We start from the raw sequence: 12,479 nt of genomic DNA on the forward strand, positions 1-12,479 counted from the left end.
AGAAGTCAGATAAATATTCAATGCGAGGATACTGCTCTTACATTGCTTATGGCCTATTCCTAACCCAGCCTAAGATGACGGCAGCTACCCAGGGCAGTGTCTAATATTTTTCTGGTCAACAGTGATCACTAAATCATTAGTTACTGAAGGAGACTTGCTACTGCTAGCTGTCGAGATTGCATGATGAATAATTAAAGTAACATTAAAATTACAGTGATATGACTTGTTTTATGATATTTTTTATAATTACATAAGGGAATTCCTATGCTGAAGAAAATATTAGGTTGGTGATTTCATCTAAATGCATTAATTGTTTGCATATGAAAACATGTTTTCAGCTCAAACCATTTCCTTCTGTTTCCTAACTTGAATATACTCGTCTTCTCATAGCTCCCGCTCCAAGTCCACTTCAGCCACCAGCCCAAATGTATGCACTGCCTGCACAAGAACCATCTAACAGACCTCCCTGGGTGACTGATGATACCTTTTCTCAGAAATTTGCACCAAGCAAATCCACAACCACTGTCACTAAGCAGATCTTGCCAAAAGCTGCCCCACTTCCACCTACTCCCAGCTACACACCTCAGCCTGTCAGTCAGCCACAGGTTCCCAGGGGTTTAATCCAACGTGCTGAAAGATTCCCAGCAAGCAGCAGAACTCCACTGTGTGGCAATTGCAACAGCATAATTAGGTAAGAAAACACAAACAAGTGAAATAAATATAGAAAAACAAAGATGTCAAAAACTATTAATAGCGCTACTTGAACAGTAGTTCAGTGAGACTTGATAATTTATTTGTAAAGGCATTAAAATATATAAATCTACATCATTTTCTAGAAAATAAGATTCATATGTATTAGTTGACTTTTTTCAAGGCAACTTAAACTTCAAAGTTTTTGGATAGCTGTACTAATATTTGAACTTTTTGTGTGACTCCTACAGAGGGCCTTTCCTGGTAGCCATGGGTCGGTCATGGCATCCTGAGGAGTTTAACTGTGCTCACTGTAAGACATCTCTGGCTGATGTGAGCTTTGTGGAAGAACAGAATGGTGTGTACTGTGAACGCTGCTATGAGCAGTTCTTTGCTCCAACTTGTGCCCGTTGCAACACAAAAATTATGGGGGTAAGTACAGTTTGTCATTCCGAACAAATTTGCTTAAATCTACCTGCCTTGTTGGCAACACAACAAAATCAAAATTTCTGCCCACAAAACTAGTGCAAAATAATAAATCATTCAGCAACAAAAAATTCAAGCTACTATCATAAGATCAAACTGCTTAATTATCACACCTTATGTCTATTATTAGGTTTTGAGGATACCCAGGACATGGGCCTGCAACTACAATTATATGCACAGCTCACTGTCTATCTTTTTTATGCTATCTATTTTTTTAACTCCTTTTATTCTTGTAACTTTCTCCATTGTGCCCGTATCCCAGGGGTCTCCAACCTTTTTTTATCCATGAGCAAGAACAACATAATCATTCAATAAGTCCCTTCTGGTGCAACAAATAGGATGTGATAGGCAATTGGTAGCTGCTATGTGGACTTACATGTGTTCTTCATGCAAATAAAGCATGCCTTCAAGACAGGAATTTAAAAATATGCACCTGCTCTGAGGCTACTGGAAGCAACATCCAAGGGGCCAGAGGGCAACATGTTGCTCAAGAGCCACTGATTTAATGGATCACTGTTGTATCCTAATATCCTTAATCATTGCATATTTCCATCTCCTTTCTTCTTCATTGTTTCCCCACTTTACTCTTGATATTTTCTTTTTTCTGCCTGCTTTCTCTCTACCCATTTGTCTTTTACCTTTCCCATGTTTTTCAACCTTCTATTTTAAAATTATTTTCATCTGGGTTGCTTAAATTTGCATGTTTGCCCTGTCTAGCTCAATAAATAACAAAAGCCAAGGAGTTGATTAATGATTAGAATATCAGTCAAAATGTACTGCTAAACACAAGGCCTTTTCGTTGATCCCATGTTGAAAAGGGGAATGCTGCTCCTTTAACAGATCTGTAAAGAAGGAGAATGACTGAACTATGCATGAGCTGACTACTGCAGCATTATGTCAAATCCCTAAATGTGTAATTCATGTACAGTATATTGGAATGTTGCGTAGAATTAAAAAATTTTCATTTTGAAAAATTTGAAATATGGGTTTACAAACCCTTTAAGGGAAGCAAGAGAAACTGCCCCAGGATATTATCTTGACTAAGTAATAAATCTTTTAGTCTCTTTTGATATGTAATTGTTTGGAATGTGTTGTACAATAAGGGATGAAACTTGTTTCCTCTTTCCCTTTGATGCTGTGTTTGGCTTCAAATCTCTGCACAATCAAGTAATAAACAGAAGTTAAAAATAAAGCAATGTACAGGTTAAGACTTGTTTGAATAAGGCATAACATTCAATATATTTGTATGTAAATGGTTATTAGATGTTAAACAAAAACTATAAACTAGGCCTCTTTGCCTACAAAAAACATACAAACCAAAACACACACACAAATAGGAGCTGATCTTCATATAAATTACTTTAAAAAAAATTCCACAGGGGAGATCCAGATTTTGCCACGGTGCAGGGATAAAAACATGACCGAGAAAATAACATGACTGTGAAAATACACACTGCTTCTTCACACAGGATTAGAGTGTCTATATTTTACTGAACTGCACTTATACTTTTTTTTCTAAACAAAAAAAGTATTGGTGTCTGTCAGAATACCATCTGATTTGTTATTTTTCCTATTTATTTAATCTGAATAGTTAGTTGTAGATTGGCAGACTGAAAAGAACAATCGTATGTCTTGTAAGGTATAAAATCTGCACGTCTATGGCCATCTTAAGTATAAAAAAAATGCAATATTGTCTTTAAACATTATCAGTGAACTTGAATACAAAGAGCTGCAATATTGTTTGCAGGGTTTCTGTGAAGGATCTTTGTCACATGGTAAGTTATATACTTTAGACTTAATGCCCAGATAACACTCCAAAGCTGTGAATAGACCCAGCATTACAAGGTCGCAGTGCACCAGACTGGTTAGATTAGAACAAATCTGGCAGAACAACAAAAAAAACTGCTAGACTTTATCTTGCTTTATTCACAGCTTTACTCCGGGAATGATGAGCATAGAGAAGCAATTTCTTGGAAGTGCCCATTTTATCTCTAAGATTAGATAGGCTGGTATGCAGAGGGCCACATTATGCAACTTCCATGACACTTGGGTAACATCAGGCTGGTGTAATGTTTATGCAATAAAAATGGAATTATGTATAAGGAAATAAAACAATTGGATACATTATCAACTGCATAATTTAAAAGGGCAGTATACCCCTTTTCAATGTGAGTTAAATAAATTGGATAACTAAAGATAGCCCATGTTTGGAGTGTAATGGACTGCTAACAAAAAAAACTGTCACAACAGAAGGTAAAAGGAGAGGAGTGTGTAATAATAATCAAATTACCTTGCAAGGACCAAAAATGGAAATTCTCCTATCTGCCTTGTTTAATTCAATAACTAATAACAACAACAAAAAATATTTTTGTGATTAAGACAATAGTAAAACAATATGATCAACCTAAACCCTATACATTGAACTCATGTTGTAAAAGGGGTATACTGCCCCTTTACATGATATACATTAGTTCTGCTCTGCACAAAAAAAATACTTACTATACCTGTTGCTTCTGCTCTGCACAAAAAAAATACTTACTATACCTGTTGCTGACTCCTTTTTGGCAGTGGTTGTTTAAGTTGTAATCTGTGCATGATTGGGACTTAAAAATAGGTTTCATTTTATTTTATAAGTCAAGAAAATGCAGAATTCTGTAATTGTTTTTCTAGAATAAGCTTGCCAAGGAAAAATGTGCCAATGCTAATATCAGTATAGTTACCTTAAGGCATATGCCACATGGCCCACCTAACGCGTTTCGTACCCTCCGTGACTAAGTGCCGGAGGGTACGAAACACGTAAGGTGGGCCATGTGGGGTCAGTATGTATCAAAAACTTTTTAAATTGTAAATACTAATAAATAATCTTTTTACTGAAAACAAGCCTTGGGGCATATATATTTTTGATATAAATTTTTTGTGTGCTGAGTGCCTTTGGAACCGGGCCATGTCCCTCTGGCTATTTCCAAAGATATACGGAAATCAGGTGTATGGACTCCCAGTTATAAAATGAATCATAGAACTTCAGCCAGGCATAGTTACATAGTTAAATCGGGTTGAAAAAAGACAAAGTCCATCAAGTTCAACACCTCAAAATAAAAACCCAGCATCCATACACACACCCCTCCATACTTTCACATAAATTATATATACCCATATCTATACTAACTATAGAGCTTAGTATCACAATAGCCTTTGATATTATGTCTATCCAAGAAATCATCCAAGCCATTCTTAAAGGCATTAACTGAATCAGCCATCACAACATCACACGGCAGTGCATTCCACAACCTCTCTGTCCTCACTGTGAAGAACCACCTGTATTGCTTCAAATGAAAGTTATTTTCCTCTAGTCTGAAGGGATGGCCTCTGGTACGGTGATCCACTTTATGGGTAAAAAGGGCACCTGTTATTTGTCTATAATGTCCTCTAATGTACTTGTAAATTGTAATTATGTCCTGTAGCAATTGCCTTTTTTCCAAAGAAAACAACCCCAGACAAGGTTGTGGTATATTTTGGATAGTTTCGCAGCTTTTACCTGCTGCTCCATCTGCCATAAAGGTGTATAATTGTAGCCACTACAGTAACTTGTGTTTTTAACTTTGTTTTAGGAAAGCAATAACTCATGCACTTTTTTTTTATCATGACAGTAGGCAACAAAAACTCCCTAAATTACATTACATGGCAACACAAGGGCTGATCAGCCAAGGGTGAAGGAAATAGAATTGGGAAGGGGGGTGCCTTATTCTTCAAGTGATACCTTTCCAAACATGCAACATTTTCAGTCTAGTTGGAAGTCACTGCTGGCAACTGAGTAATGGTTGTTTAAATTGGTTGATAATTATTGAAACAGCTGAACAACTTATAGGAAACTGTTGTGGCGTGGCATTATCCTTCCCACGTCACAGGCTGTCCATAATTAACACAAAATAGGACTTTAACTTAACTTTTTGTATGTTATAGAATGATTAATTCTAATTAACTTTTTCTTACTCCACTGTCACTGACCCCATCTAAAAAACAAATGCTCTATAAAGCTACAAATGTATCGTTATTGCTGCTTTATTACTTATCTTTCTATACAGGCCATCTCCTATTCATATTCCAGCCTCTTAATCAAATCAAGGCATGGTTGCTAGGATAATTTGGACCCTAGTAACTAGACTACTGAAATTGCAAACTGGAGAGATGCTGAATAAAAAGATAAATAACTCAAGAACCATAATTAAAGCTTCCAAACCAAAATTTGATAAAGAGGACGACATAACACAGAAACCCCTAATATACCCATCACAGTTACCTGTTTCTTTAAAATGTATGAATAAATTCCATTTTCTATGCTGCAATTCAGATGGTTAACAGTTCTTCTCTTTCTGCATCATTTGAAATCCTGGCTGGGAAGGAGGGACTAAAACACTGATATTACAAATTGTAACAACTACTCCACAGCTTACAGACAGCATGCAGGAATTACATAACCCACAATGCATTGCACTATGATGTCCTGTTCCTTATTGAAATCATGTGTGCAGGGAATTGTGGGGTTTGGAGGATGCAGGTTGAGGACAGCTGGCTGCTGATACAAAGTAACTGTAGTCAGCCAGCTCAGCAAAGTAGTCAGAAAGATCAGAAGAGCAGGGGGCTAGGCTTAGGGAACTGTTAGAATGGTCTGCATATTTTTTAACTGATGCATATTGCAAAGTTGCTTGAAATTATGTTTACTGCTCAAAAAGCGAAAGTTGTGTTTTTGTGGAGTTCCCCTTTAATAAAAAAAAGTAATAAGAAATTAAAGCCAATTACAAATTATGTCAGAATATCATTCTCTACATCGTACTAGAAGTTAACTCGAAGGTATACAACACCTTTAATGATTAATAACCCCTTAGCTGATGTTGTTAAATTCCCTATGGGTAGGACTACATGTTTTCGATGCGCTGCGCAAAAACACAGGCATTCGGATGCAACGGAAATAAGGTAAGATATACAAATGTCAGATGAAGTTGCAACATTGATCCGACGCAACACGACTGTCGGATGCAGATGGTGCAACACCTTCCGACAATGCTATTACTTACCTTATTTCTGTTGCATCCGACCTGACATCTGCGTTTTTGCGCAGCACGTCGGATCACCCCAAAAACGCCCATGTAGTCCTACCCTAAACCTCCAGCAAAGATCCTGCTGTCCGTGGGTTCTAGGAGTTTCATCCTGTACTATTATTATCTACCTCTTCCACCCCAGCTCTGCTTAATAATGCACAAACTTGTTCAGTCAATAAATAAGATTTGAATAAGAATTACCTTTGTTTATATCTGTAAAATATACAAGGTATGTCTGAAACCATCCTTATCTTTGGACCCACTTCCAGGATCACAGGAACTAATTATGTCTCAAAATTTTGCTAAGCATTTTGGGGATACAAGCAGCGAACATAAACACTTCTTAGTCACGTATTTGTCCCAGGCGTCTTTCCTTGGCAAGCAAGCTACTAAAAGAACATGAAAAGTAATAAGAAATTAAAGCCAATTACAAATTATGTCAGAATATCATTCTCTACATCGTACTAGAAGTTAACTCGAAGGTAAACAACACCTTTAATGATTAATAACCCCTTAGCTGCTGTTGTTAAATTCCCTATGGGTAGGACTACATGGGTGTTTTCGATGCGCTGCGCAAAAACACAGGCATTCGGATGCAACGGAAATAAGGTAAGATATACAAATGTCAGATGAAGTTGCAGCATTGATCCGACGCAACACGACTGTCGGATGCAGATGGTGCAACACCTTCCGACAATGCTATTACTTACCTTATTTCTGTTGCATCCTGCTTGACATCTGCGTTTTTGCGCAGCACGTCGGATCACCCCAAAAACGCCCATGTAGTCCTACCCTAAACCTCCAGCAAAGATCCTGCTGTCCGTGGGTTCTAGGAGTTTCATCCTGCACTATTATTATCTACCTCTTCCACCCCAGCTCTGCTTAATAATGCACAAACTTGTTCAGTCAATAAATAAGATTTGAATAAGAATTACCTTTGTTTATATCTGTAAAATATACAAGGTATGTCTGAAACCATCCTTATCTTTGGACCCACTTCCAGGATCACAGGAACTAATTATGTCTCAAAATTTTGCTAAGCATTTTGGGGATACAAGCAGCGAACATAAACACTTCTTAGTCACGTATTTGTCCCAGGCGTCTTTCCTTGGCAAGCAAGCTACTAAAAGAACATGAAAAGTTTGATATACTACATTCTATAGTATGTGCCAGGAAAGAGGAAGATTTATGCTAAAAGCAGAAAGTATTAACCCTTAAAAAGATAGTCTCCTCTTGCTAAAAAGTAGCATACTACTTTCTAATCTTTGGGAAGCAAATGTGGTTTAGATTAAAACGTAATCACCAACATTAAAGTAATGCAGCTTCTCTTTGCAGGCCTCAGAACTTGGAAGCAGATTAGAACACACAAACACATTTACCACTACATTAACTAGTTTTGTGCAGAATTTAAGAAAGACGGTGTTTGAGAGAGAAAAATATTCAATGTCTTCAAATACATTGCTTTACACTGGCACTCTGGGCATCTGGTGAGAAGTATTTCATGTGACATACAGTACTGGTGTCTCAGTTCTGGCTCATACGACCCCACTGCACACCCAGGTGTTAGTGAAGTTTTCTCCTAATTGTTTCCCTGTGTGTAGTACTGTACTAAGCTTGTGGTTTGTTTTTTTTTTCCCAGGAAGTGATGCATGCCCTAAGACAGACTTGGCACACCACTTGCTTTGTCTGTGCAGCATGTAGAAAGCCATTTGGTAATAGCCTTTTCCATATGGAGGATGGAGAACCATACTGTGAAAAAGGTATTCCATCAGCTTCTCGTAAAACACTTAAATTATGGATATGTGTATGAAAATATTACATCTGTATATTGCTGCCAAATCACTTTCACTCTCTCAAATATCAGACATTGTTTATACGTACTATCCAAGGAACATATTATTTGTACTTTGCAATTCTATTTTTGTATATATCTCTAACATGCCAGTTATATTTAATTGATTGTGAAAGTATAATAGCACAGTTTTCCCTTTGGAAATTAAGTATTTTTTGTTTTAAATAGAGTTGCAAAACAAAGACAAAACATTAGTGGGCACATTTACTAAGTGTCGAATATCAAGGGTTAATTAATTAAGGATTTTCCTTCGATCAAAAAAAGCTTACAGACCTTATGGGGAAGGTCCCCATAGGCTAACATTGATGCTCGGTAGGTTTAAAGTGGCGAAGTAGGTAGTCAAAGTTTTTTTTAAAGAGACAGTACTTTGACTATCGAATGGTCGAAAAGTCGAACGATTTTTAGTTCGAATCTTTCATTCAAAGTCGTAGTCGAAGGTCGAAGTAGCCTATTCAATGGTCGAAATACCCAAAAAGAATTTTTTAATTTTAATCCTTCACTCGAGCTTAGTAAATGTGCCCCTAAGAGTAAAATATTGTCATGCAATCATTATGGTGGTTTAAATTCAGTGTTTAAGGCAAAGGCCCATGCCAGTATTCTTCTGTGATTAAACACCAAAGGAAAATGTCCAAATAAAATTATCTATGCAACCAAGCACCAACCTATGACCTTCTTAGCTTAAAGTCCCCAAAACGACAAACCAGTTTGCCATAAAATTTGCAAAACCACAAAATTTCACCAATATACTTTGCAGTCAATAGAAAGGCAAAATTACATTGAGGTTAAGGCATTTCATCTCTGCAATAGCAGATAAATTGTCCGTGTTGTTGAAGAGTCTCCTTCCACTATGCTATAACTGTTCTTCATAGAAAAAAAGGCTCCTATGTTGCATATTTGTTCCAAACCTTTGTCCTGATAGCTTATTTTTGCTTTTGTGCTGCAACCCATATAGCAAACAGTCAGCAGATAGCATTTACTGATCATCTGTTTAAAAACAAACATCTTATTGGTTCCTATGACCTACGACTCTTGGGCAAATTGTGTATTTTATTACATATGGAGGTTAGACCCTTGAGAAATTCCTTACCTTATTAGATTATATAAAGTTTAGGCTCTGGTTAAAAAGGCAATTTTCATGTGCTGCTTTAGCACCAAATAAGGGTACTGTCACAGGAAGGGATTAGTTAGGCGTAATAAATCTTTGTGAGGCAACTTCAGTGACTTCAGAAAAATTAAGCACTACATATGCTTTACCACCAGAGATTATTATATATATTATTGTCAGTGGGAAGGAATTTACAGGAGATTTGTCACCACAGTAGCAAAGATTTATTACTAGAGACTAATGTACCAGCACCCAATAAGTCTCTAGAACCTCAACTCAAATAGTGGCTTGTCACAGCCCAATTTCCTACTTGCTAGTGCAGCAAGTAATGTTTCCAAGTTAGTAAATCTCAGAACACGGTTCAGGGCTGTGGTTGGGTTATGACTAGATTCAGGGGTGGCCAGGTTCTTCTGCCTTGGGTGACAGAATGATCTAAATTATCAAAAATAGTTGCTTGGGAAAGACCAAACACTAATATTGATTTCTAAACTGTAGTCATTGATGAATATCAAACACACCATTAATACTGTAACATGATATTTGACATCATTGGTATCAGAGTCTCCTTTTGCCTGTTGAGTCCAGTGTATGGTGCTCAATGATAAGCCATGATAAGTGATCAAGTTGCCTAGGGATTATGGGTGCCTTGATACAGAATTAAATACATTTCAATTTTTTAATATAGTATTTTTGTTTGATTCCAGATTATATTGCTCTGTTTAGCACAAAATGCCATGGATGTGATTTCCCAGTGGAGGCAGGAGATAAGTTCATTGAAGCTCTTGGTCATACATGGCATGATACCTGCTTCATTTGTGCAGTAAGTAATCTTAACATTATAATAATGCATCATCACTATACAAAATATACTATTCATCCAGCACAAGCTGTATTAAATGTGCTTTCCTTAGCAAACACAGTAAAATAATGTGTCAGTGGTACAGTTTAACAGTCTCCACTGGATCTCCTGTGTTATGAGGGCAAGTTTGGTAGGTAGTGGTAGTGGTCCAATTCTGCATGAAACAACCTGCACTGGATTGAAAATCATTTAATCGTATCATTTTGTTGACAAGCGTGTATATTCTAAAGCCAAAAAGTTTGTTATTGACCTGCAGTGATTTAGTTATCTGACCAACTGGCAAAAGACTAGATCGTAAAATTAAAGGACAATTTGGCCCATTATCTTTATGACCAAAATGGGCACATATCCCATTCTTTAACTGTTGATTACACAACAGGATTTTTGATGTCACATTATACCTTGTGCAAATAATTTTATGAGGGTATTGGCAATGTGATTGTTTACATAAAATTATAGTGTATGTATTAATAGACAAACACAGCTCAGAAGTTTGTCTTAGCAGCTATTTCCAAATCCTAAAATGAAACCAAACCTTGAGCTGGGGAAAAGGGCAAATGCCCCCTCTTCATATGAAAATATATAAGTTATTTCTACTTGCGTTCCAGGTTTGTCATGTGAATTTGGAAGGACAACCATTTTACTCCAAGAAGGATAAGCCCCTCTGCAAGAAACATGCTCATGCCATCAATGTTTAAAGAATGAATGGCAGCAATGAAGCTAAGGATCAATTGAACATCAAAGCAGCACAACAATTATTGTTCCACCTAAATGAGTATTGTGTACCTTATGACATCTAAAGTGCAACTTGATGATATACTTGTATTTATATAAAGAGCATATAAAAAGAACATTTGCAAATGTAATTTTGAAAAGTGCCTATGTTATACGTTAATAGGCAAGAGCATCACTTTAACCATGCAATAAGACATTGCATACAGAGGGATAACGAATAGTAGCAACCCAGTTCAGGAACACCTAGTTCCACTTTGTAGTCAAGAACATTTTGTCCCTGTGTTTATTTATTATCCCTCTGTGCATAAAAACAATGTGCTTTCCTGGTTAATGATACCATACAAACGTGTTTGCTTATCATAAACATTTTATAGGTTTTTACTGTGAGTGAAAATTTTGCTGAAACCTTGCCAGGTATATCAACAACTATATAAACACCTGAATACAAGGGTGGAAGCCTTTCTAGATCAAAACAAATAAGAACTATTAGAAGATTTGTTAAGAGAAATTAATTTTTACATACTCCAAAATGATCATAGAAGGCCCAAATTTACTTCAAAGAGTGGTGTAACCCTTACATCTCCACTGACTAAACAGTATAGTATATATTGGACAGTGAAGTGATGTCGATGGTACACGTGGAAGCTTATTTATTAAAGGTCAGATTTTAGTGGTTTTAGAGGTTTTTGAACTCATGACTAAACTCATAAACTCATAAAAAATTATTCCGATTTAAAAAAGTAAGAACAAAAAAAAAATGCTGAATTCGGAAACCTCTAAAATTCTGGTTTAAAAATTGTTCAATAGGATCAGAGCACCTCCCACTATAGTACCTTGACAGCTTTTACTTGGCAATGTTTGGCATTAAAGGCTTTCATGGTTATTTCACTTAATAAATGTCAAATTGTTAGAGCATTTTAGAAATATAGGAAATTTGTGGAAAAAAAAACGAAATTCGATTGTAAGTAAATGGGCCCCAAAGATATGTTGATTAAATATTAGCAAAATACATATATATATTCCCTTTTGATAATGGCTCATATATGTTTTGTTCAGCATATCCACCCTGCCAGAAGAAAGTGTGTTAAATCCAGTTCTGTAGAAGAATTTGCTGGAATAGTTATAATGAAGCCTGGAGACTGAAAGCAGAGCTCTGGGTCTAGCACAAAAATAATCAGAGTGCCAAGCAACCAGATATATGGTATTTTTAGAGCCGTAGTGGATAATGTTTTAAAATAAATTAAGTGCATCTTCACCAAAAAAGGAAGTGCTGCTCCACTGTTTATGTCATGCCTCCTTAGCACCTCTCTGAGCAATGAGAGAATCGGACAGTGTATACATCAGCATGGGCCTGGCCCAAAGTACATACAAGAAGCTCTCAAATCTCAGTGTTATAGTGAGCATGTGCCACTACTACATATATTTTTTTATACCCCTCACATTGATTTTAAAGATAATTTATACTTTTGTTGCTACCCTGATGCACAAGGAAATGAGGAGTGATCAAACCTTTTTGTCACAAAGTTTCTTTGGATATATTAATTTATTAAGCTGTTATGGCCATCATTAATGTTACAGTATTGGAACTTACAATGTGAATTGTTCTTTTAAATTTGTTGAAGAAAACAGCAATGCAAAGGGACTACATTTTTACAG

General features: G+C 36.4%; 1 protein-coding gene across 17 annotated transcripts in view; it reads left to right on the plus strand.

Annotated features, from left to right (window-relative positions):
* The window catches only part of ldb3.S (LIM domain binding 3 S homeolog), a 111,280-nt gene extending 99,184 nt beyond the window's left edge, over positions 1-12,096 (plus strand). For all 17 annotated transcript variants that reach the window (XM_041570356.1, XM_041570355.1, XM_041570360.1 and 14 more), the window contains 5 exons: positions 391-691; positions 942-1,122; positions 7,912-8,032; positions 9,934-10,049; positions 10,697-12,096. In XM_041570356.1, coding sequence (XP_041426290.1) covers positions 391-691; positions 942-1,122; positions 7,912-8,032; positions 9,934-10,049; positions 10,697-10,786 — 809 coding nt within the window. In that variant the 3' untranslated portion in view covers positions 10,787-12,096. The remainder of the gene's footprint in view (positions 1-390; positions 692-941; positions 1,123-7,911; positions 8,033-9,933; positions 10,050-10,696) is intronic.
* Positions 12,097-12,479: the final 383 nt, after the last annotated feature.

Source organism: Xenopus laevis, chromosome 7S (assembly GCF_017654675.1).
Source record: "Xenopus laevis strain J_2021 chromosome 7S, Xenopus_laevis_v10.1, whole genome shotgun sequence".
In the NCBI taxonomy this organism is placed as follows: Eukaryota; Metazoa; Chordata; class Amphibia; order Anura; family Pipidae; genus Xenopus; species Xenopus laevis.